Below are 26,493 nucleotides of genomic sequence, written 5' to 3' on the forward strand. Positions count from 1 at the left end.
CAAGCCCATTTATTGGTGTCGAACCTCATATCCAGAATAAGACAGATAATAAAATTAAATATGTGTGAAATGTGAATGACTTTCATGGCAAATATTCTAACTTATGAAACATAATTTTTTTCTCTCTCCAAAATTAGACCACTGAAAGATGAAACAAATTGCAGCATGTTGCTGCTTTGATTATCCAATTTTTTTTTTCATTTCCTCTCCCTCTCTCTCAGGGTGTTGGCTGGGGTAAGAGTGTATGAGGGTGGATAGGGTGTTGGGTGAGAGAGGTGTTGGGTGGGGTAAGTGCGTTTGTTTCTGCATTCAATTACTGAAGGTCCCCAATTATTTGGATTCGTGTACAAAACATATGGGAGGTCTTCCTAAAAAGTTGGAGTGCAAACAAAAGAGGGACAATAGTGGGTCCCCGATTGCAGGCTAATACACACTTGAGTGTGTTGACTGGGGTAGGGAGTGGGGTAGGGGTGTTGGGTTGGAGAGGGATGTTGGGTTTTGAGGGGGTGTCGGGTGGGAGAGGGGTGTCGGGGTGGGAGAGGGGTGTCGGGGTGGGAGAGGGGTGTTGGGCTGGAGAGGGGTGTTGGGCTGGAGAGGGGTGTTTGGTGGAAGGGGGGATGGGTTGGCTGAGAGGGATGTTGTGTTTGTGAGGGGCGTTGGGTGGTGGAGGGGTGTTAGGTGGAGGAGGGATGTTGGGTGGAAGATGGGTTTTGGGTTGGAGAGGGGTGTTGTGTTGGAGAGGGGTTTTTGGTTGGAGAGGGGTTTTGGGTTGAAGAGCGGGTTCGGCTGAGAAGGGTGTTGTGTTTGTGAGGGGTGTTGGGGAAAGAGGGGTGATGGGTTGGACAGGGGTGTTGGGTTGGGGAGGGTTGGTAAGTGGGAGAGGGGTTTTGGAATGGAGTCGGGTGTTGGGTTCAAAAAGGGGTTTGGTAGGAGAGGGGTGTTTAGTTGGAGAGGGCTTTGGGTGGGAGAGGGGTGTTGGGTTCGAAAAGGGGGTTTGATAGGAGACGGGTCTTTAGTTGGAGAGAGGTTTTGGTTGGAGAGGGGTGTTGGGTTTGAAAGGGGGTTTTGTAGGAGAGGGGCGTTTAGTTGGAGAGGGGTGTTGGGCTTGAAAGGGAGTTTGGTAGGAGAGGGCTGTTTAGTTAGAGAGGGGTGTTTAGTTGGTGAGGGGTTTTGGTTGGAGAGGGGTGTTGCGTTCGAAAGGGGTCTGGTAGGAGAGGGGTGTTTAGTTGGAGAGGGGTCTGGGCTGGGCTGGGTCTTGTTCGAAAGGATAATTTGGTGTAGATGCATAGAGGGGGTCAGCCAGCAGGGAGGTATAGGATTGGTCACAGCTATCCAAGGCCAACGTCTAGTGACATCATGATAATAAAACCAACAATGGTCCCCCAAGATGCCAGCAAACCATTGCCACTGAAATGAACAAACAAAAACACAGGATGAATAAAACAAGTACAACAGAAGAAGGACGGTTCAAAATCATCAAATGTTCACGTTTGGTAAAAGAAGACACATCAGAGATTTAGGAGAAATGATGCTAAAAAAAAAGACTGCTGAGGGATAACTTAAGATTTGACATATAATTGTTACCTTGTTTGGGCTTCCGGTAGTATGTCGTCAGCTACAACGTAAACCATCGCGCCTGCTGCAAACGACAAGGCGTAGGGTAGAATCGGCTCGGCAACCACCACGGCAAGGGCACCAAGCACCCCTGCGATGGGTTCAACCATTCCGCTCAGCTGCCCGTACCTTCAAGACAAGAAATAATGAACCAAATAGCGAAGTAAATATTTTTGAAACTGGGCGCCAGTTTGCTTAAGGTAGTTTAGTTTGCTTAAGGCATGACCTAACACTTCACTGAAAGTGTATGCTAGATATATTAACAAAAAATAATCCATTCATTGCTATGTGCCGATGACTTGCATACACTTTTAGTAGATTCTGTCAGCTCAGGGCAAGTTCGCTCAAGAACTATTGTTGACCATTAGTTAACCATAGTTCGACTGAAGTTAGCCCGAACTCTGTCTAGTCGACGGTGGTTGACTACACTAGTCGACTATTTGGAACCAGCCTACTGGGGCTGGTTGCATCGCTGGTAACCAATAACCGCGCGCATTCATAACGTACAGCAGGGAGTCAGGATCCAGACGTTTTGCGATGACATTTTGACCAGCGTTTGACTAGAGACGTTCGCACGTTGCTATTAGTGCGCAGGCGTAAGGTACGTCACAAATCAACCACTAGTCGACTTATGGTCCTTGCCCGAACTTTGCCTTTGGTGTCAGCTCTGTTGGCTGTTTTATTGTTCAGATGTGTAGCGCCCTCTGTTGCTGGCGAGAATTTGACTGCCGCCATAACTCACCAGAAGCTCATCCACGTGGAATAACCAGATCCTCGCAGGGGTAGACTCACGGCAAGGCCTTCTGGGAAATTCTGTATGCCAATCCCAATGGCTAAATTTCTACCAAGAAAACAAATCAAACAACAGAAAAATAAAGCGAGAATCATGTTTTTAATTTCTCTATTTTGAAACCAACAACTTGATCAAATCTCGGTTCAAGTAAGACAATTTAATAAAGCAGGATGCAAATCTTTATTAACCTAAAATATATGCATTATTATTACAAATTACACAGTTTTTGCATTTATGATAAGAACAAGTCAGGTGTGTTTACAAACACAAATGCCCCGCAACCGTGACTGTTCCCATGACATAACACCACTCTTTTAACATCAACTTACATGTACCTTGGTCACATGGAACATTCATTGACAGCATTAGTGTCTTCTGTAGGTTTTATATGAATTAATCCCTAATCCCTATAATCTCAGAATAAATACAAGATTTCTATTGTTTTAGCCACTGTGAACTTGACCCTTGACCTTTTGGCCCCAAATTCAATAGGCTTCTTAGGATTACCAAGAACAATCCACAAACCAAATTTGAAGTTCATATGTTAAGTATTTCTCAAGTTATCGCGCTGACAAGATTTCTATTGTTTTAGCCACTGTGAACTTGACACTTGACCTTTTGACCCCAAATGCAATAGGCTTCTTAGGATTGCCAAGAACAATCCACAAACCAAATTTGAAGTTCACATGTAAAGTATTTCTCAAGTTATTGCGCTGACAAGATTTCTATTGTTTTAGCCACTGTGAACTTGACCTTTGGCCTTTTGGCCCCAAATGCAAAAGGCTTCTTAGGATTGCCAAAAACAATCCACAAACCAAATTTGAAGTTCACATGTAAAGTATTTCTCAAGTTATCGCGCTGACAAGATTTCTATTGTTTTAGCCACTGTGAACTTGACCTTTGGCCTTTTGGCCCCAAATGCGAAAGGCTTCTTAGGATTGCCAAAAACAATCCACAAACCAAATTTGAAGTTCACATGTAAAGTATTTCTCAAGTTATCGCGCTGACAAGATTTCTATTGTTTTAGCCACTGTGAACTTGACCTTTGGCCTTTTGGCCCCAAATGCGAAAGGCTTCTTAGGATTACTAAGAACAATCCACAAACCAAATTTGAAGTTCATATGTTAAGTATTTCTCAAGTTATCGCGCTGACAAGATTTCTATTGTTTTAGCCACTGTGAACTTGACCTTTGGCCTTTTGGCCCCAAATGCGAAAGACTTCTTAGGATTACCAAGAACAATCCACAAACCAAATTTGAAGTTAATATGTTAAGTATTTCTCAAGTTATCGCGCTGACAAGATTTGTCCGGACACACACACCCACACACCCACCCACCCATTCTCAAATTTGTATCCTTGTGGAGACATTCCTTTGTTCTCGTGTAGTAAAGTGTTCAATTTTGAAAGTGAAGTTTCAAAATGCTCTTATTTTAACCAGAATTAGTTTCCTTGGCTGAAATTTGGACTTAATATCCCTTTTCTAAAACTCTTTCATTTGCGACAGATCAACCCACCTTGGAAATTCCTAGTTTTTGAGTAAAACCCATATATCTATTTCGTGAAAACCTTGTGGAGACCTATTCATCTATAGAAATTGCCCTGTGGAGACCTTTACAATGTTTTGTTCCCTATTGTGTGTGTGTCTCCACAAGGATACGAATTTGTAGTCACCCACACACCCACCCACACACACACCCACCCACCCACCCACCCACCCACCCACCCACCCACCCACCCACGGAAGGACAAGGCGGAAACAGTATGCCCCTTCGGCTTCGCCGCGGGGCATAAAAATACAAATCAATGACCTAAAGAAGAAAAAAAAATCAAGAAATCACCATGAAATAAATTCGGAGAACATTTCTGCAAATCTTTACCTTGCACTTTCAAATGTTGCTGATGGAGTTTTCCCAATGGCACCAAATCCCACTCCTACAGCTAAACCCTCTGAAAACAAATCAAATTAAACAAACATTCCAGTTATATTTAACTACTTAGTCTTCCAAATGAACTGAAGTGCCCTGCTGTCCAATTTATTCCACATACTTCCCTTAAATTGAATTGAACCAGGAATGCCTAAAACTCTTGTTCCACCTAACCCTCCTGCTATTTCATAGTCACAGTCAAAATTCACTTCCACTTCCCCTGCTATACTTTTAACAAAGGATAGTCACCAGCGCTCGGATCATAATGTCAAGCAAGCACTGTGACTTATCAAACTGGGTCAACAGACAAAGCAGGTAAGTTTTATCACTCACCTAGAGTCAAAGCATAGCTGTATCAAGTTACTTAAACAGGCACAGCCAGTCAATCCTGTTTTATCTAGGCTGGGAATTTTTAACTGTTGAAAACAGTCACTTGTTTGAATTTGCCTGAAAGGACTACTTGGCACAGAATGAATGTTTGCAAAGGAGAGTTAATACAACAATTGCAAACATGAAAAACAAAACTACAAAATTTTTACGAAATACCTTACTAGGATGTTGGTAAATGACAGTTTAAAGCATCCTGTAAAATTATGGCATCTGGTGTGATGTCATTTTCAAGAAAAGTTGTATTTTTGTATTAATTTCCAACGGTGGTCCGCAAATGTACATCATATCTCCAGAATGGGAGGGGCTATGGAGCTCTATTATATACAAAATGAAAGCTTACATTGTGGGCTTTTCAACCATATATAACTCAATTTCATGTTTTTGCGACATAATGCCTTTTTTTGTGGAGCAGGTCACATTAGTGGAATGTGAATTGTTTAACAGGAACATAAAACCTTGTAGCAAAAAACAACTGATATTTTTGGATATTTTTTAGCAACTTAAAGGGAAAATACAACATTTGCAAACATCAAAAAATAAAACTACCAAATCATTTTGAAATACCTTGCTGGACTGTTAGTGAATGACAGTGTAAAGCATCCTTTAAAATCATGGCACCTGGTATACTGTCATTTTCAAGAAAAGTGGTATTTTTGTATCAATTTCCAACGCTGATCGGCCGATCAACTGGCTTTTTTTTCAAATACTGGCCCCAATTGACCATCGCACTTGTTTACAATCGATTACAAACCTATGAACGGGTACGAGCCAGCTAGACTGGTTCCCTGACCTTACAATTCCCCAACGTATGTAAACTGCTCTGTTTCTTCTTATATGGAGTCAGGGAACCAGACTACAGGAAAATGATCGTTTTTCTTGGTTTTTATAGCATTTTCGAACCCAAATCCTCAAAAAAATCAGTGTAACTATATTTGCTATATATTTCCAACCCCCCAATTCCATCCATTTCTGAAAATTACAGCAAAAGCAAATGATGTATATTCCCTTTAAGCAACTTAATCATGGGAAAATCCTAAATTTGCAGGGTCGACCAATTCCCCATAGTTCCTTGCACCATATCTTAAAGAGCTACACCCACTGACCCTAAACAAACAATGTCAAACATTCTACAAATCTCTCTATTGTTGCTTCTGCACACAAGAAGAGCTTAAAAGTTTGGTTTCAATATTTGCTTAAAGGGCCCATGAGATGAATTTTACTTGGAAACATACTTTGTGCAACTTTCTACTCCTCCTAAGTGTATGAAAACCATAGAGCTATATTAAATTACTAGAGCGCTAACTCGATGTACAAAGTAATGCCTGATGGGCGCATCCATGTTTGTGCACAAACCTATGGAAAACTCGAAACTTTGCATGGCTTTTGTACGGCTATTTGCATATCTGAGTTTGTATTCCATACCGGTGCGTCATCGAAGCCGATACGCCCAAAACCAAACGCACGATCAGCAAATGAGCGTTTCATTTTGCTCTACGCAAACAGCGCAACGTGTGTGCGTCCCTCCACTGCAGATGCTTTTCGCCGTGACGTTTTTTGGACCATCATGACGCGCTTAAGTTGTTTGCGTATCTTCTACTTGCGCGTTGCATTTAAAGTACACTTTTAAAATTCAATCCATCTATTTTGATTGTGTACTACAAACACGCACATAATTTCAAAATGTCTGCGCCCAGAGCCGCTTCAAAGCGTCTCTGCGTGCAAGAATGAAGAGTTAGCACTCTAGTAATTTAATATAGCTCTATGATGAAAACAACTTGACATCCTTTTTTGGTTATCTTATTGAAAAGTGCACTTCTTTAACCCTAACTCCCTAGGCATTTTTACTAGGATGCAACCTCAATCCTGCCAAATCCTCCTTTTATTTCTTGAATGTGGTCACTGAAGGGGTGACCACTGCCTCAATCCTGCAAAATCCTCCGTCATCACTGTCAATAGGTTGAGGTAGAGCCAGTGACAAACTGGAGCAGTGCGGAGGATTTCGAGTGTAATATAGGCCTAAATTTATGCACGGCTGGGCATAAACAACACAAGGTCCAGCCCAAGACCTTGACACAGTGCATCCTCCAAAATCAGCAATGCACTTTTGCTATGTAGCCTCAATCCTGCAAAATCCTCCATTTTGCAAACAGGATTTTGGAGGATTCGGGAAGGTTAGGGTTCAACACTTAAAATTGTCCATGCTTTCCTGACAAATGAGGGTTCTCTTGCTGTGATGTCATAATTGTCATTTCAGGAAGACATTGTTCAGTTTAGGGTTTTCTGCTCAAATTGTGAACCCAAAATTTGCTCATTGAAAACATGCGTGAGAAAACATTGCTCACTGGCCTACTGCTATGTACTGAAAACAACAACAAATCACCAAAGAAAAGAAAATTTACAACAGCAAAAAATCCAAACTTCTGGCAAATTTTTGTGCTGAAATAGCTGTAACATTGAGGTTTCTGCCTGAAATGACATCACACTTTTGCTCATGAATATGCAAATTCCTATTAGCGCAAAAACAATGCCCTTAAAATGGCAAAATAAAAATTTAAAATTAGATTAATTGGGACACAAAGGTGCATTTTAAAAGGACTGCATTGAAAAATTACATTACATGGGCCATTTAACAGATTTTTGGGGAATGTGTAATGAACTGATATATTCAACTGTGCTTACCGGGAATGTTGTGGATAGTGATTGCAACAATGAGTAGAAGTATTCTTTTCCATGTCAAGAAACTCTGCTCGGAATTTGACCCTTGACCCGCGAGGTCATGACCTTGTGGTTCCAAGTCGCCGTTCGGGCTGGCGGCAGTCCCTGAGATTTTCCGCCTTCTCTGAGTTACTGTGGAATCTGAAAATGAGATTTAACAAAATGAAATGATGTTTAGCAAGGACAGTAGTGGCGGATCCCGGTTTTTTCCAAAGGAAATACAGTCGAGTCTCGTTAATACACACTCGTTCGGACCTAGCCAAACTGTTAGTTATATCAGAATTTTGTGCTAAGAGGAACATCAGTCCCATTCATTGTGCACATAAATGCACAGTCGGGACTAAGGCTTTATGTTTGTTATAACCAGAATTTTGTATTAACAGAGTTTGTACTAACGAGATTCGACTGTATATTACAAACCATCACGTTTGGGATGTGCAGGAATTCATGACTTTTCCGTGAGTTTTTGTCTTGGAATATCAACTTTCAACAACTACTTGAAGAATAACAAAATTCCAGGATTTTGCATGACTGTGGGAACCCTCAGCAATGAACCAATATTGAGTGATGAGATTATTCAAGGATTATTTTCCAATATGTAAACATTGATCAGTTGGAGGGGGGGGGGGTAGCCACCCAACCACCCTCTCGGTTCTGCCTTTTAAAGAAAGTCAGACAATAAATTTAGCAAGACTTTCCCCTACCAAAAGGAATTTGGGGGGGGGGGGGGTTGCAAAACACTCACCAGTGAGAGCTGCCTCTTCATCTTTGCTGCTGCTTAATACAGAGGTCAATGGTAGGTCATCTTCTTCACGGGCTTTCGGTTGGGACTGCAAGGCTAGTGTTGTGGATGGTGAACCCTGCGACAAATATTTAAAAACAAGAAATTCAAGTAGATTGGACTCGTTCAAAACTGATCCGTTCACCTCTAAGCAACCTAACCCTGTACATGCCAATCAAACTGAACCTAATGCAACCCAATATCAACCTCACCTACCCCATCCAACTTAACCAAACCCAACCCAACCCTCTCCTATTCAACCCAACCACAGCCAACTGAGCCCAGACCAGCCCAACCTAACCCACCCAGTCCAACCCAACCAACACCAAACCAACCCACCCCAGCCCTACCCAACCAACACCAACCCAACCCAGCCCGACCCAACCCAGCCCTACCCTACCCACCCCTACCCAACCAACACCAACCCAACCCAGCCCTACCCAACCCTACCCACCCCAGCCCTACCCAACCAACACCAACCCAACCCTACCCAACCCAGCCCTACCCAACCCTACCCACCCCAGCCCTACCCAACCAACAGCAACCCAACCCTACCCAACCCAGCTCTACCCAACCCAGCCCTACCCAACCCAACCCTACCCACCCCAGCCCTACCCAACCCAACCAAACCCAGCCCTACCCAACCCAGCCCTACCCAACCCAACCCACCCCAGCCCTACCCAACCCAACCAAACCCAGCCCTACCCAACCCAGCCCTACCTAACCCTAACCCTAACCCACCCCAGCCCTACCCAACCAACACCAACCCAACCCAGCCCTACCCAACCCAGCCCTACCCAACCCAACCCTACCCACCCCAGCCCTACCCAACCAACACCAGCCCTACCCAACCAGACCCAGCCCTACCAAACCCAACCCAGCCCTACCCAACCAAACCCTATCCAACCCAACAAACACCAACCGAACCCAACCCAGCCCTACCCAACCCAGCCCTACCCAACATAACCAACACCAACCCAACCTATCAAACCCAACCTCAACCAAACCAACCCACACATGTGTGTAAACACCTTCAATCGTGGACCCCCTATTGTCCCTCTTTTTGTTTGTACATTTTAGGAAGACTTCCCATATGTTTTGTACACGATCGTCAATTGTGGACCCTATCGTTCTCTATTGTTTAACATCCCCTATTGAATGCATAATTTATAAACAAACTCACATACACCCGACCTGACACAACCCAACTCAACTCAACTCAACCCACCCCAACCAAACCCAACCCAGCCCAACCCAACTAACCCCCCCAACCAAACCCGACCCAACCCAACTCAACTCAACTCAACCCAACCAAACCCAACTAACCCCCCAACCCAACCCAACCCAGCCCAACCCAACTCAACCCAGCCCAACCCAACCCAGCCCAACCCAACCAATCCAAAACCAACCCAAACAAACCCAACCCAACCCAACCCAGCCCAACCCAACCCAACCCAACCAATCCAAAACCAACCCAACTGAACCAAAACCCAACCCCACGTTCCCCAATTCTCACCAATACTGGCATCAGTACATCAGCTCCATAAACAAAGACAGCTCCCAACAAGAAGCCAACTGCTGCCGGGATGAATGCCCATTGGCCCTCAGCGCCATAGTTCCCTGATAATTGGGCCATCTCAATGGCTGGGGCTAGGAGCGACCAATACGATGCAGCCAGCATTACCTGCGAAGACATTTATTTTCAAAGTTTGAAATAACTTTAGAATTGAATCTATTACTAAGCACACTTATACTGTCAGACGTTTAGAGGTACGGAATTCTTCCTGGTTATTAACCAGTTAAGTAGCTTAGTTCCATAGTGACAAAGAGTGAAATAAAAACAGTCTAGATTTCAAATTCGGGAAACACAACTTTTCAGGAAGTTAAGCATGCATCGCTTTGTGGCTCTATTACAGAGGATGTCCAGTATTACTAATTAGTATTAGCGACACACATAATATGGGGCAAAGAGCAACTAGACACAACTCCAATTTCACTGTCATTTATAGGCCTACATATACTTGAATAATGTGACAAAATTCTCACCCCTGCAGCAAAACCCAAACTGCCATCAAGAATACGCCTCTGTTGAAAAAAAAATAATAAAGGAAAAGGTGTCGAAAATAAATAATTGCTGATCAACGACAACGCGTACAGGTCATTTTTACACTGGCTTTAACAAAAAACACAAGGGTGACTAAATTATAACACTTCACAAAAAGACACAAGATTATGATTGAGAGCACAGTCATTATTATGTAAACATGAATACAATCAATAGCAAAGTCTGCTAGTGCTAGTGACTGATTTTTGCAGAAAATACAGAACACACAAAAGAAAAAGAGATTGTCAGGCTATCACCATGGAGCTATAATTATAAAACACTTTTTTATAGCTCCATGCATCACGCAGTGATTTTTCACGTCATGCATGTGTTGCCGTGTCCTTTGCTCATAATTAACTTACTTTCCCACTGGAGAATACAAACACAAGGCCGGCGCCAGCTGCAGTCACGCCCCAAGTAAATAACGTCCCAAGCAGAGCCTGAGTAACGGGACCGTAGCCCTGGATCATCGTGGACGGGAGACGCGACTCGATCTCACGGTCGGGAAGTCTGCTTCAACACCGCTACTCCAGCGAAATCCGGGGATGCTTGACACTCGATTCAACGGTTTCTAGAACACAAATCACAAGGATTGTAGGAACGGTGTCTCACTGATGTTGGGTAGAAATCACAGCAAATGTCTCGCACCCATCAACTTTCATTCTCTCACTCTATCATCAGTCAGATTTGTCAACAGTCTACGTGTACATATCCAACAGATCAATAAACCGTTCGTACCCTCGTACCGTATAAAACACACATACCACATGCAAAACCGCGAAAACAGGAAGAAAATGCTCACCGCTATTGCGCCACCAAGAGGTGAATGTAATCCAGGCTTTTCTTGTTCCAAGAAATAATAAATTTTCCAAGAACTTTGCCTGAATTTCTGCCGTTTTATCGGCTGTTTACCTGAAATGGCAAATCCCAACGATGCTGGAGATCGTCAGGTGATCCTAGCGACTGCCGGGTATGACCACACGATCCGATTTTGGCAAGCACACACGGGAATTTGCCACAGGACAGTCCAACACCAAGATTCTGTATCCTTTGCTTTGCTTGCCAAGCCTGCCATTTTAAGTTTCCCCTTTTGCTTCATCTACTGTTGACAACACATGTAGTTGATTGCTAATAATTCTTTTCGAGTGACTGACATTGTAAACTTAACCTTATCATTTGTGTTTGCTGGCCAAAAAGTTTGTATTTGTTAATTCAAATATTTAATGTAAAATCTATATTTTTCTGCAGTGTCGTCAGGTCAGGGAAGCGGAGAGAAATGTTAATTGGGAGGGGCATATGGGGGGGGGGGGAAGAATATTCACCAAAAAATCTAACTTAAGGAAGAGTTTCATTACCATGGCAACAGGCCAGAGTGGTGTATTTTGGAAAGAATGTAGTGCTCTCTATCCAGACGCCTCTTCTTTGCTTGTGTACAAAGTCTATGGAGAGTTCCGTGCATTTTCAAAGTATTTTCTAACAAAATCGGAAATGTTTCTCAGTCCCAGATTCGTGTCTTTTCAACATTTTTGCAATGACTGACCTTTGTTGAGATGATATATTATGAAAAAAGTGGCATCAGGATGCATTATTCTTTCCAGTGTTTAAAAACTGAAGGAGGCATGTTAATAAATAAGAAGGGCATAGGGGAGGGGGGTGGCAAAATATCCCCCTGAAATCCATTACTGAATATTTATTTTAACTTGAGGGAACTCGGAAAAGGGGCATCATGATACTGCATTAGGATGCAGAAAACGTTCACACTATAGCTGAAGGTTGCTTAATGCAGTACATCGTGTACTTGAACTATTGTTTTTACTGTAGCGATATTTTCTTTGACTCTCTCCTCTTTACAGCAAGTAAATTGTTTGGAAATAACACCCGACAAACATCTACTAGCTGCAGCAGGTAGGCGTAGATTATTATACGAAACAATGATAATGGCGAGTAAAAAAAAAAAAATACGCAGTTTCTCGTCTGGCGTTTTTGAAAAAAGGAGGCAGGCGTTGTTTTTTGTTGTGTTTCTTTTTCTAGGATGGGTGGATTTTCCAAGATGGCAGATAGATTCTTCAATTTTCTCAACTTTTTTTGATACAAAATTGTGTCCATTACCATAAGCCATAACCCTTTCTACATAGCTACAATTTTGTTGGAAAAAAATAAAAAGACGAAATAGTATGAATTAAAAAAAAAAAAGAGACTCAGTACCAGATGTTTCTTTTGATACAGTTGATTGATGCAGTACTAAAGCGGTGTTGGACCGGTTGTTTCGTGTGCCAGTCTATTTCCTTTTCTTGTATTGCATGTTTTTTTCACTATTTTGAAATTCGGGACTCTCATACAATGTACACGTATTGAGAGTCTCCAATTTTTAGACTAGAAAGTCTCTGGTGCCAAAAAAAAGTCTAAGAAAAAAAAAGTTACTGAAATATTTCATGATTTATGTTTTAACACGCAGGCTATCAGCACATTCGTATGTATGACATTAATTCTAACGAGGCGTCCCCAGTCATTAACTACGAGGGGATCTCCAGGAACGTGACGGCCGTTGGATTTCAGGAAGACGGGAAATGGATGTTCACCGGAGGAGAGGACTGTACAGCCAAGATATGGGATCTTAGGTGAGGCCAATTGATGTCAAGGCCAATTAATGTCGATGTCAACGGTCAATATCATTGTCAATGTCACATGTAGACTGAGGCCACAAGTTTCTTCATCAACTTAAAATAAGGCTAACTAAATGTACCATTTAAGACTATGCATACCACTTGTAGAAGCACATTTCATTACGTCACAATGGCAGTTTTGTTGTTAGATATAATGTCGCATTTCAATTTTCGTCGGGTACACACGGTTAAGGCTGGTGTTTTGATCAGTCAAATATTCGATTGAATCCAAGTGTGAGTAATCAAAAATATGTGCTGAAATGTGGGGTGCTGTGGTCCAGTGGTTACGGTGTTCCACTCGTGTGCCGTGGTACATGGGTTCAAATCCAGACGGGGAACATGGTGCGTGTGCGCTTGGGCAAGGCACTTTACTACGATTGCCTCTCTCCACCCAGGTGTAGTAAATGGGTACCTGGTAGGCAGAAATTCCTTCAATGCTTGAGCGCCGTAATGGCAGCCGTGCTAAAGCCAGGGTAATAATAAGAGCGCCATGAGCTATACAAGAAGCCATTGTTAGGTTTAAATGTTTGAAAATGCACAGCCCTACGTGGCAAATGAGGTCAGGAGTAGTTTTTTGTCAGCCAATTATGAGCAGGGGGGGGGGGGGGGGTGTTAATGCAAAGTAATACTTCAAATGTGTAAAACATGCCACTATTATATTTTTTCCCTTGTTTATTTACAGAATGAGAAACTTGCAATGTCAAAAGATCTTTCAAGTCAACGCGCCCGTCAACTGCGCCTGTCTTCATCCAAATCAGGTAACAGATTGCATTTTAGATTAATACAAAACAAACACACTGCAGTTCCTTCAGTAATCTGTGCAGAACATATATTTTAATTTAATGATCCAATTTTATAGGCACTGTATACTCTAATGTTTATGAGCTTGCAAGAAAGGTACACAATCTTACTCAGTAGGGACTTGAACCCACGACCTCCTGCTTACTAGTGCAGACATCTTAATCACTGAGCTTGCTGGTGTCGGCTGGTAAGTCTAAATCTTTCACGTCAGCAGCACATACTGCACTCAATATCATGTAAATAACATATGTTGTGTTTTTTATGGGGTTTTGTTTATAGGGAGAGCTTATAGTCGGCGACCAGAGTGGAACAGTTCACATATGGGATTTGAGAAGTGGCCACAACGAACAACTGGTAGGTATTATATAAAATAGTATCTGTATATCAGATCAAGGTTTTATTCATTTGTCCTGCTTTTTGTCAAAAAGACACAAAATCTCATGAATTCACCCCATGACGTTCTGTTTGCACTTGTCTGGCTTTCCTAAGTTGGACGATCCGTTATGTGGTTGCTTTTCCACAGAAAAAATACTCTCCTCCGTCATCCTTCTCCACCCAACTCCCCATATTCTACTCGTATGCTGAAACGTGAGTTGACGTTAAATGGACTAACCTTTACCATGCTCAGCGCAACAGAATGCAACAGTGGTAAAACTTTGTTGCATACTGTTGCATTTAGCAGTCAACTCAAGTTCCATGCATTGTTACATCTTGTTGCATTTAACAGGATAATTGCTGATCGTGCCTTGGTTGGTGCAACAGAAGCCACTGTTGCATTCTGTAGCATTTAGTGGCGCAACTGCTAATTGCCATGGCTGGTGCAACAGAACCCACTGTTGCATTTTGTTGCATTTTGTGGCGCAACTGCTAATTGCCATGGCTGGTGCAACAGAACCCACTGTTGCATTTTGTTGCATTTAGCAGCGCAACTGGTAATTGCCATGGCTGGTGCAACACAACCCACTGCTACGTTTTGTTTTATGTAGCGGCGCAACTGCTAATTACCATGGCTGGTGCAACAGAACCTGCAACAGAACCCACTATTGCATTTTGTTGCATTTAGCAGGGTAACTGCGCAGTGCCATTGCTAGTGTGTAATTAATTCACTGTGCAACGCAATTTTGTTGCAATTATCAGGGTTCTCATTGCACATGTGTTCGAGTTTTGTTGCACGTAGCAGGGTACATGAAGAGACCTGATGAAAATATGTCATTTTTCAGGTGCCCGAGCCAGACTCTTCCATCCAGCATCTCAGCATCGACTCAGAGGCCACCCACATGGCCGCCATCAACAACAAAGGCAACTGCTACATCTGGCGGGTCTCGCCCGGCAAGGAGGACCCCATCTCCCAACTCCTCCCGAAGACCAAGATCCCCGCCCACAAGAAGTACGGCATCAAGTGCAAGTTCAGTCCTGACTGCACGTAAGTAACTCAAGTCTTAAAAAGATTTCTTCATAAATTCTAGGGTCCACGATGAAACGCATTTTCTGCAAATGTCCATTCGTCAGTATGAATATAACTAGATACACTTTTCATTCATATTTTGGGCATCAACCCGTAATTCATTGACTGTGGCAAGCTGATACATCAGCTCAGAGAAGTATCCTCACAATTAAGACCCACGATACATGCACAAATTCTATCGTTTATACTATGACTTTTTTAACAAATCCAGTTGCGGCTTTGAAAGAAATCTAAAATTTTGAACTTTTGAAAGCAACAATTTTAAGCTTGAAATTCAGGAATAAAATCTTTGAAACCCCGAAGTCGAAATTTCATATTCTCTGATATCATTCCTGTTATTTTTCAAAGGCTTCTTGCCACAACAGCAGCCGACCAGACAGTGAAGATTTGGAAGACGGCTGACTTCAGTCTCCTGACCACGCTGACCGACGCAGTCCAGAGATGGGTCTGGGATTGCGCCTTCTCATCCGACTCACTCTACCTAGTCACAGGTTGGTATTTAAAGCTCAGTCACTTTGCCTTATCATAAGAGAGCTGTAGCTTGATGTCATCCAAATGGGCTTGTAGCAGATGCTCCCAATTGCTTCTGTTTTCCTTCTGGCAGTTAGCAGAGGAGGCAGAGGAGCTTTTTAACTTTCTGTTTTTTTACGGATGAAACTCCCCTTATTTAGTTTTCAATGTTGAAGACATTGATGTTGTGAGAAATGTCTCAACTACATATTACTAAGACAAGACAAACCTACATGAACTGGTCTCAGTGCACACAAAGTTCTATTCAATTGTTTCAAAATAGCTAAAATTAGTTGTGGAAGCGGTTGTGGTAATGTGATGGAAATTACAAAAATCCACTTTCGCCAATCACATGGGGACTTGTTAGTTGTATTAGAAGCGCATGGAAAAAGCGACGTCAGACTATGTGATATAGATCGTACATGGCATTTAAACAAATCTTGCAAAACTGGTCCAGACCAATTTAAGTCACAGGTGACAGCAGTCAGTGAGTTAGTATTAAGTCAGTTAGTCAGTCATTCAGTCAGAAGGACAGTCGGACAGTTGGAAGCAACTTTATGGTCGTGTTAGATTTGAACCTTTACTGCCCTTTTTAACAAATCGTTTATTTCTATTTGTGTCCTAGCCTCATCGGACCACACAGCAAGGTTATGGAGTGTCGAGCAAGCGGAAGTCAAGCGCGAGTTTAACGGACATCAGAAGGCCATCACAGCCCTGGCTTTCTCCGACGGGGTTTCAACATGAGTGGCAGAAACTTCTACACTTGGGAATTTATTTGATGAAATGGAATTTACGTCTGGAGATGTAAATTTTATATTTTCTTTTGCTGCTACATCAGACTCAAACCGGCTGTCTGACCTCCTGCAAGCTCGGTGGTCGATCGGTAAGACGTCAAGTCTAGTAAGCAGGAGGTCGTGGGTTCGAGTCTCACCCGAGGAGTTTGTGATTTTTTTTTTGCAATCCCTCGGACAATACCAAGTATACAGTGTTTATAATATACATGTATGTCGGCGAAGGGCAAAACCCAATATAAAATTTACTCCAAAGATATTGGCAAGAAACTTGTTGGGTTGCTCTGCCTACATGAGAAATATTTTTAAAATCTGAGTTCCCAGAGAGGTGCTCTAAGAATTAGCACTTCAGAATTTACGTGGTACATTGTGTATTTCCACGAATTTTTTTAGCTGGACCATTTTTCTACCAATGTTGAAAGTAGACATGTTACAAATTTATGCTTTGTGTAGGTTTGGGCTTTGTTGTGCTTACTATTCAAGGCAGGAAACACTTTTCACTGTCCAAAACAAATAACAGCAGCAAGGACATTGTAAACTGAAGTCTGAAATACTCTGAAGTGTGTCTGTTGTAATAGGTGAGCCCATAATATGTAGGAAAACTTGTTCTTTAGTCGAACCCCTTGAGTGATTTACTAGGAACCTTCCTCACTCTTGCAAAATCCCACACCATATGGTAACTCAACAACCAAACTTTTGGACTCTGATTATGAAGGTATGCCTGACCCATGCAAAGCATAATCAGTTTACAAATACAAGTACTCGCTCCAACAGTTTCCAGCAAAACATGCAGTTGGATTTTGAAAGATTAGGTGTGGTTAGGGTTAATCTATTATGTTCACACTCTTTATTACAGAACTTTGACAGTCGCATCACTTGTGCTCTTCAACAAATTCAGTTTTTTTCTCTTAATACATTTTCAAATTGCATGTTTTATTCCAACCAAAAATACTCCTATTTGTATAGCTTCGGCATCTGTGAATTAGCCATATTCAGGTTTATGAAAATATACACATATGGGTTGGCCATTATCACAATGAAGCAGTAGTGATTTTGTTACTTCCAATAGCCCAGCCAGTTTTAAAAGAGTCAATTTTCACAACAATGTCAACCTTTTTACACTCATTTGAGTGCATTTAATAAAATGTACTGTACACAATTTTGAGGGCCTTTCAATAAATGTAATCCAGAGATCTATGTTAACTCAATTTATTATGTAAATTACAGTATTGTACATGTGCAGTAAACATTTGTGTAAATAGTATCATGAATACAAAAAAGTGATTAAAATATAATCAACACAAATCGATCTGAAACTGTCATGTGTTTGACTTTCTTGGCGTTCCCTTTACCGTCCTTTAATTCCTAACTATAGTTGGGACGATTTTTTTCACTTTATATTCGCTATGAAAGCCACTTACATGTACCTGTTAGATAACCAGAAAAAAAAGAAAGAATTTCCATACCTCTAAATGTTTTGTTATCCTGTAAATTTCAGGGAAATTTGGAAAGCATTTGTCCAAAAAATGATTTTTCTCAAGGTCATAGGTCATGCACCTTTGACCTTTTAATTCCCCCCCGTTTATTAACCAGGTTAGTAGCTTCAAATATCAAGTGAAAAATGGTCTAGATTTCAAAAATTCAGGAAACAGAACATTTCAAGAAATTTGGTACACTACACATCGCTATGTGGCTCTAAATGCATACAAAAGTCCAGTACAGTGGAACGCCGCTATAATGAACATCACGGGATCCACAAAAAATGTTTGTAATAGTGATCGTTCGGTATAGCAATTTTAAGCTGCCGGTGCTCCGGTACTCACTTTTCAGTAAATAGTGCCCTTCATAACTTCACCCTGCACGCCCTGGTAGTTACTGAAAGATGACTTCGAACACGTGCTGACTATTGAATTATGTAATTACACAGTTTTTAGCTTACTACCTACATCGATGGGTGGCTTTCCCTTTCTATGCCTTGGGGAAATAATAGCCACTTGTCGCTCTTCTGTTGACGGTTTTCAACAACAATGTTCGGTTGGTTTTGTACACAAAAATCGGGAGCCAAGGACGATGTTCGGTATAGCCGAATGTTCGGTATAGCGGTGTTCGGTATAGCGACGTTCCACTGTATTTGAAATGCATTTATGGGGCTAACTATTTAATTAATAACTTAAGATCATTTCAAGACAAATGTGATGTACGTATACCCTGCATCCATGTACGCTTTGTATGAGAATTGTTCAGGGTGCTGTTGAGTGTTGACAACCAACAGAGGAACATTATGTTTCAAGGGAGCTAGCATTAGATTGTACACATCCAAGCCAAGCACTGTGCCAACTGGGTAGGGTAGATCGCCAATTACCAATCACACAAGGTCAAAGCATGAACTTACTTTGCGTGTCTTTAGCCAAGTTTACATTAAATAAAAGAGCACACATGAAACAAAAATAATACCAAGTACCTGCACCAGGCCCATACGCTTGGGGGGTTGGGGGTGGGTTTTCGAACGAACCCCCTGCTCGGTGAAGAGTTACGCTCAGAAATAAAAAACAAAACAAAAATGCCTAACAAAATATCAATTTTTGATGGCCCATCCCCCTTAAAAATCTAGCCTTCAAGTTGTAAATACGAGCAAATTTGATTCAAAAAGTCGGAGGAAAGTGGCCAGGAAATGCCTCAGATTGCACCAAAGAGCATCTACATGTAGTATCCAATATTTTTCAAAGCAGGCCCCGAACCCCACGCCGTAAGGGCTTCGCGCTCCACGCTCGCATATAAAAAGTTCCACTTTGGGATTTGAAGAACCCCCCAAGTCTCGGATCAGGGAACAGGCCTCCTACACTGTATGGAAAAAATTGCAATATCACCGTTAGAGGGGTACACATGCACAAGGGGACAACTACAACTAGAAGCTGCTTCTACTCAGTCCTGTCTGCACCTGTCAGTGCAAGACATCCCTCATTTAGTATTCTGAGCATGTAGTTCAAGTCATTCACATAGTTGGTATTTCCCACAGGCAGTTGACGTCATTCACATAATGATTCTGTCATTGCCACTTTCTCCTGGTACTGTTTGTAGAAGGCATTTGCTAAGAAGTAGAATGGGGCTTCCACGTTCTCCCGCTCCTTCTGCATCAACGCCAACAAGGCAGAAAAAAAAATTACGAAAATCAAAATCAACGAAATTGAAAACTCAAAAGCCTGGATTTGTTGCAGTTGCGGGCTGGAGTCTGATCACATTGTGTACTCCACATGTGGCGTTGTGTACGCTACATGTGGAGTGTCATGGCCAAGCGGTTAAGAGCACCGGACTCATGCTCTGGTGTTTCAGAGGCAACAGTGGCGTGGGTTCAAGACTGCCGGGTGGACACTAATGCCCTTAAGCAAGGCACTTTACCATTACTGCTTCGTCCTTCGGATGGGACGTAAAGCCATAGGTCCCCTGTGTTAAATGCAATGCACGTAAAAGAACCCAGTAATATTTATCGCTAAGAGAAGGGGTTTGCCCCGGTGTTTCTGGCCTCCTGTTATTACTCCCATGCGGAGTCCTTAGGAGAAGAACCAACCAAGAACCAAGAACCAAGAACATGACTCATGAAAACAGTTTCGCAATCTTTTTATGCAGTACTGGGTGTGCAGTCTAGTACTTGGCGCGCGACCACTGCAGCCGCTTTGCGTCTTCAGCCTTCCTGTGTGATTGGTCACGGTTTTACTTAGATCGTTGTCAGTTGCACCGCAGTGAATAGGTTTTCTATACCTGAGTTTGTGTTAATTGATTGGGGTTGGGGATATTTCTTAACAAAAGGATTCCAGTTTCTTCTGTGGCCTTATTACGCTAAGTTTATTTCTGCATCTGGCAATTTTGAGTTTGACTTAACAAAGTCTCCGGACTGAAATTTCAAGTTAGCGTGGGCAAGTTTATACACGATTTGCTATTCTTTTGATAGGAGTAAGTTCTTTAATTTAAACAGGTTTTCGAGTTAACCGGTTTTGACCTATAGAGATTTCACTGTAACATCTTTAGAATTAAAACAAGTGGTAAACTCAGACAATCAACTGCAATTAAACTGCTAATATTCAAACAAAAATTGAGAGAAGGCAAACTAACCGATTTGACTTATCAAGATTTCACTGTAACATCTAGTAAGCATAGAATTCAAACATCATTAGAATTCAAAAAAATTGCTAACATTTCAAAAATTTCTGAGAGAAGGAATACTCACCGCAGAGCATTCAAAGTACACGACCTCCATCCCAGCAGCAGCTTTCTGTGCCATCTCTGCAGTCACCACTCGCCTGGTGTCCAGATCAGTCTTGTTCCCAACTAGGACAGCTGTATGATCAAGGGGATATTTATGTAAACACAGTATTATTACCCCTGCTCATCGTGCCCACAAAACATTTCTCAGACCATCTCGCCTCTCTGTGGGGATTGTACAGCTTGATGCTGCCGTTTTGGTGCAAACAGCTCATTCAAACACAACAAGCATCTCTGCCTCCACAGTACCCATTTAGCTTCTGGGAGGGAGGAAGCAAATTGTGGCAAAGTGTCTTGGTACGAACAGCTCATTCAAAAATAGACTTGAAATCAAGTCGGTAATTGAGCGGGGCTAAGTTTGCCTGTAGACTCAAGTGTAATTCAAACACAACCATCTCTACCCCAACAGTACCCGGCTTAGTCCCGGGAGAGGAGAAGCAAATTGTGACAAAGTGTCTTGCCCAAGGACTCATGCACTGCAGCCCACAATGCTGCCCATGAACAGTTCATTCAAAAATAAACTTGAAATCAAGTCGGTAATCAAGCGGAGCTAAGTTTGCCTACTCAAGTGTACTTCAAACACAACCATCTCTAGCCAAACAATACCCGTTTTAGAGGGGAGAAGAAAATTGTGGCAAAGTGTCCTGCCCAAGGACACATTCACTGCAGTTCAACAGGCAGGTCTCCAACCCACTAACATGCAGAATTACCTACATTATCTTGATTTTGCCAGACCAAAAGGTTGTGGGCATGGGGTGCAAGGGAACGGCCAAGGAAGACCGTGACTTTCAAAACGGTGCGATATTTAGCCTTCCTCGATATTTCTTTAATTCCAAAGACACCGTATCTGCTTGGATCTTACCATGGATGTCTCGCCCTGCTTTGGCCTTGACCCGTTCTAGCCATTTTACACAGCTGGATAGAGACTTCTCATTGGCCAAGTCGCACACCACAACAGCCAATGAGGGGCTGTCCCACTGTTAGAAGAATTGAAAAAAAAAATTAAAAAAAAATTAGGATTTAGGAAGATTTTGTTCAACGGCCCCGTTCCTGTAAGAGAAAAAAAAACCCAGTTATTTGGCTCTTCCAATAGTGATGTTTAAAACCAACAGAAGCATCATGGAGAGAAGCCAGGATTTTGATCTTTTTCTAAGCAAAATTTGGGTTAAAACAAAAAAAAAATGAAAGTGCAAACCAGCATTGATAAAGATGGCATCAACTTAAAGGGAATATACAACATTTGCAAACATCGAAAAATAAAACTACCAAGTTTTTGCGAAATACCTTAATAGGATGTTGGTAAATGACAGTCTAAAAGCATCCTGTAAAATTATGGCACCTGGTATACTGTCATTTTCAAGAAAAGTGGTATTTTTGTATCAATTTCCAACGCTGATCGGCCGATCAGCGTTGGAAACAACTGGCTTTTTTTCAAATACTGGCCCCAATTGACCATTGCACTTGTTTGCAATCGATTACAAACCTATGAACGGGTACGAGCCAGCTAGACTGGTTCCCTGACCTTACAATTCCCCAATGTATATAAACTGCTCTGTTTCTTCTTATATGGAGTCAGGGAACCAGACTACAGGAAAATGATCGTTTTTCTTGGTTTTTATAGCATTTTCGAACCCAAAACCTCCAAAAAGTCAGTGTAACTATTTTTGCTTTATATTTCCAACCCCCCAATTCCATCCATTTCTGAAAATTACAGCAAAAGCAAATGATGTATATTCCCTTTAAAAAAGTGTAAGAAAATTACATTTTCTACAAAAAGATACTATTCAAAATTTAAAAAAATGTAGGATCTTTAGAATTAAAAGAAGACTGTTTAAGGTTGCAGAAGTCATTTTGAAACGATAAAAAGACTTCAAGAACTATTGAGAAATAGTCAGGCTTTAATGTAATATATAATTTCACTGAAGAGAAAAACATTCAACAGTTTCAATTATTTGTTTTCTTAATGTTGCACTTTTTTGCACACTCGGTATAGGACACTGCATGCTTAAGTAAACTCAAAATGTTTTTGGAAAATCAGGCTTGATAAAATTTTTAACTCACCATCTGCTGAACATGATCTGAGAACATTTCCTTCCCTGCTGAATCATAGATGTATAATTCCTAAAAGGGACAAAAAACAAACAAGAAAGCAATTTACTACCCAGGACAATTAAATGAAACCATCTCAAACATTTTGTTTGAATAGCTAAAACTATGCATTACAAACTTGTCTTGAACAATTGAAGGTCTTAGATGAAAAAAAAAGTTTGACAGTTTAAAAATGAAACAGTAGACTTACCACACTGTTACTAGTTTCTGGAATGTTCACACTTTTAACGCACAGCTCTACTCCGATTGTCTAAAAAAAGGGAAGGAATTTTGAAGATTATTGGTGGATATAATCTTCTGCTCTAAAAAACTTTAAATACCAGTCACTTCTTGTCATTGAGGATTACCACGGGTTAGATCTTGAGTACTTCAAAAGCCAAAACTGTAATTTTTAAACGACTTCTGCATCTTTGTAACGCACTGAAATTGTTATGCCTCAAATATAGCATCGTCCCAGACTGGGACCTCGAGTGCAGAAAAACATGCAAAACATTTCCAGGCCAACTTTTTTCACTCTTCATCTGGAAAAAATCTCCAAATTTTTCATGAGGCAAAGACAAGGTCCGTACTATTTTCAGGTACCCGAGCCAGACTCTTCCATCCAGCATCTCAGCATCGACTCAGAGGCCACCCACATGGCCGCCATCAACAACAAAGGCAACTGCTACTGTTTGAAGTCTCAATTCAAGGAGGCTTTTCTTCAACATTTTACACCTGAGAGTGAAGCCAAGTGATTTCAATTTGAAGTTCTTACAGTTCTGGAAGTAAATTTGAAGCCTAAGACTAGACTGTTACATGTCCAACTGTCTGAAAAGACTGACCTCTTCACTAGTCTGGTGGTAGACTATGGAGAGATACATGTATAGAAATAGAGACCAGTACCAGATGTTTCGTTTGACACAGTTGACTGATGCAGTTCTAAAAGGGTGCTGGGCTGGTTGTTTCATATGCCAGTCTATTTTCTTTTGTTGCATGTTTTCAATACCTTAAGTTTTGGGATTCTCATACACAGAATCGAGAGAGCCACATTTTTGGACTAGCATCGTCCCAAGTTGAGACGGTCCACTTACGTTGGGGCCAATGGTATAGTGTGGGGAGTAACAAAACAAACTGATTCCAAGTGAGTAGTTGGGATTCAACAGTACAAAGGCAAACTACTTTTTGATAGTAGGCTAAACGTCAAAATGTTTACTCCGCAAACAGAGAATTCTCTTACCATGGAGTAGGCTTTTGGAAAGTGTGTGCCATCACTGTGGAAAACTTGGGTCAGTGCGCTTTTACCCACCGTAGAATCACCTGTGATACAAGTCAATGTAAATTTTGTAGTACTCATCAACTGCTTAACTGAGCAATATTGTAATTTGTAAACCACAATTCTACTGCAAGGAAGATTTCTTGAGTTCACTTTATTCTACTCAACTCTTGTCTAACAATTCATTGTTAGCCTACTTACATTAATAATAATATGCAAAATGGAATATAAAACTTTTTTGGGCGTTTTTCATTTTAAAGTGTAACAGATAACTAGGCATAAGTTTTGTTTATGTCTTACGTTTTAACTAAGTTTTCAAATTTAAGTAGGCCTAGGCCTAGGTTGGTTTGCACATTGTGTGGCAAAGGATACAGCGCAGCATTACCGCACTAGTGGGTCTATGTATTGTTTAAGTGCACAATTATGCGAAAGAAAATTTTAAGCTAATTAATTAAACAGTGCCCCCCCCCCCGGTAACCCCCCTACCCCCCCCCCCCTCCCCCCCCCCCCCCGCCCAAAAGTAAAATAATAAACCACCATGTCGCAACTGGTGAATGTAATTGTGTGTGTTTGTTGTCACTTGTCAGTTAATCATTCTTATGATAAACAGTTATTACGTACCTACAACCACACACTTTGCTCGCAAAACTACCGGCATAGCAACAGGCATTTTAATACACCTTTACTCTGAGGAGCTGAATGGTGATATTTACATCAAATTACGAGTTGTTTGGTTTCATTTTGCCACACACATTGACAGTAACTAGTGGAAACTGTACACAACTTCGTTCAATTCATGGAATGGAATGAGTGCGCTGGTATCCCTTCACGCGTATTCACATACAATTTTATACGTTCGGCAACCACTGAAACTCAGCACACTTTGATATGGAGTACAAATGTGCACAAAATTAAATGTTCATTAATTTTGTTTCATATTTAGCCCATACGGAATTAAGGCGGAGTATGCACGATGTAGACTGGACAGAGGCGGCGCAAGACTCAATTTTTTTTATTTGGGGGAGCAATTGGGGGAAATGAAATCTTGAGGTTTTGAGTTTTTTTTTTTTTTTTTTGGGGGGGGGGGGGGGGGGGACGCAGTCAAATCAAATCTGATGATATCCAATAATGTGGGAAAAGTAAGGAAGAGCCCAATAACTCGAGGCATGTTGACTTCCATTAGGATTGTATTTGTTGCAAATAAAATCCTGTATTGTTACGGTCATAATAGCTTTATTAATGGACTTTTTTTATGAAATGAAATCTTTGATGCCAAACATCATGACAAATGAGTGTACGAAAATTAATTTTAATGTAACGTGTATTTCTTGAGTTGTTGGCCCCAAATCGGGTTTGGTGGTAGAGATCGAGATCACTATAATAGAGGGCGCGCCACATAAATAGTGGTCTTAACAACGCATCAACACGGATGCTGCACAAGTGAAGAAAAAGAACACCTCGTTTCCGATGAACTACTCAAGAAATACAAAATGGATTAAATTGAAATTTCGTGCAATTAGTTTTCACGATGTGTAGCATAAGTAGTTTGAATGGCGTGAGAATCCGTGGAGCTATAAATACAATATGATCGTAACAATCTAGTGTTTTAAACATTAAAAATCCACGTTGACTTACATTAGGAGTGTATTTGTTGCAATTAAAATCCTGTATTGTTACGGTCATAATGACTTACATTAGGAGTGTATTTGTTGCAATTAAAATCCTGTATTGTTACGGTCATAATAGCTTGATAATTTGACGTTTTTATTATGAAATGAAATCTTTTGATGTCAAACATCGTGACAAATGAGTGTACGAAAATTCATTTAAATATAACGTGTATTCAGTGGCGTAGCCAGGAATTTTTCAGTGGGGGGGGGGGGGGGGGGGGGAGGCAGGAACATTTCATGGGGGGGGGGGCGTCATGTAGATCAATGATAATTATTTTAGAAACTCAAAATTTCAGTGGGGGGGGGGGCGACTGGGGGGGCGAAAAGATTTCATGTGGGGGGGGGGGGCTATCGCCCCAACGCCCCCCGTGGCTACGCCACTGCGTGTATTTCTTGAGTTGTTGGCCCCAAATCGAGTTTGGTGGTGGAGATCGAGACCAATATAGAGGGCGCGCCACATAAATAGTAGTCTCGGCAACGCATCAATACGGATGCTGCACAAGTGAAGAAAAGAACAACCTCGTTTCCGATAAACTACTCAAGAAATACAAAATGGATTAAATTGAAAATTCGTGCAATTAGTTTTCACGATGTGTAGCAAGAGTAGTTTGAATGGCTGGAGAAACCGTGGAGCTATAAATATAATATGATC

The 26,493-nt window shown here is 41.5% G+C and overlaps 3 protein-coding genes and 1 long non-coding RNA gene across 5 annotated transcripts; 1 reads left to right on the forward strand and 3 right to left on the reverse strand.

Moving 5' to 3' along the window:
• Positions 1-1,186: 1,186 nt before the first annotated feature.
• LOC119722281 (zinc transporter ZIP11-like) lies at positions 1,187-11,323 on the reverse strand. 2 transcript variants are annotated; one of them, XM_038192324.1, is made up of 10 exons: positions 11,236-11,323; positions 10,686-10,894; positions 10,266-10,304; positions 9,736-9,903; positions 8,184-8,298; positions 7,403-7,579; positions 4,286-4,355; positions 2,357-2,455; positions 1,585-1,743; positions 1,187-1,407 (listed from the first exon to the last, which is right to left on the reverse strand). In XM_038192324.1, exons 2-10 carry the CDS (start codon positions 10,791-10,793, stop codon positions 1,329-1,331), a joined length of 1,014 nt encoding a protein of 337 aa, XP_038048252.1. In that variant the 5' UTR covers positions 10,794-10,894; positions 11,236-11,323; the 3' UTR covers positions 1,187-1,328. The 2 variants fall into 2 exon arrangements, with proteins under 2 accessions (XP_038048252.1, XP_038048251.1); XM_038192323.1 differs by lacking the exon at positions 11,236-11,323 and adding an exon at positions 11,126-11,216.
• On the forward strand, positions 11,149-18,258 carry LOC119722282 (target of rapamycin complex subunit lst8-like). The gene is made up of 8 exons (XM_038192325.1): positions 11,149-11,366; positions 12,177-12,228; positions 12,779-12,941; positions 13,669-13,744; positions 14,067-14,141; positions 15,008-15,210; positions 15,601-15,743; positions 16,388-18,258. The coding sequence occupies exons 1-8, from the start codon at positions 11,241-11,243 to the stop codon at positions 16,504-16,506; spliced, it is 957 nt and encodes a 318-aa protein (XP_038048253.1). The 5' UTR covers positions 11,149-11,240; the 3' UTR covers positions 16,507-18,258.
• A 354-nt stretch (positions 18,259-18,612) lies between these two features.
• Positions 18,613-24,982, reverse strand: LOC119722283 (intraflagellar transport protein 27 homolog). The gene is made up of 7 exons (XM_038192326.1): positions 24,793-24,982; positions 24,136-24,215; positions 23,110-23,169; positions 22,872-22,931; positions 21,673-21,787; positions 20,776-20,885; positions 18,613-19,681 (listed from the first exon to the last, which is right to left on the reverse strand). The coding sequence occupies exons 1-7, from the start codon at positions 24,839-24,841 to the stop codon at positions 19,580-19,582; spliced, it is 576 nt and encodes a 191-aa protein (XP_038048254.1). The 5' UTR covers positions 24,842-24,982; the 3' UTR covers positions 18,613-19,579.
• Positions 20,356-20,765, reverse strand: LOC119722284. Its single transcript, XR_005270428.1, has 2 exons — positions 20,670-20,765; positions 20,356-20,547 (listed from the first exon to the last, which is right to left on the reverse strand). It is a non-coding gene; the product is annotated as an uncharacterized LOC119722284 (long non-coding RNA).
• Positions 24,983-26,493: the final 1,511 nt, after the last annotated feature.

Source organism: Patiria miniata, unplaced genomic scaffold (genome assembly GCF_015706575.1).
Source record: "Patiria miniata isolate m_02_andy unplaced genomic scaffold, ASM1570657v1 HiC_scaffold_15, whole genome shotgun sequence".
NCBI lineage: Eukaryota > Metazoa > Echinodermata > Asteroidea > Valvatida > Asterinidae > Patiria > Patiria miniata.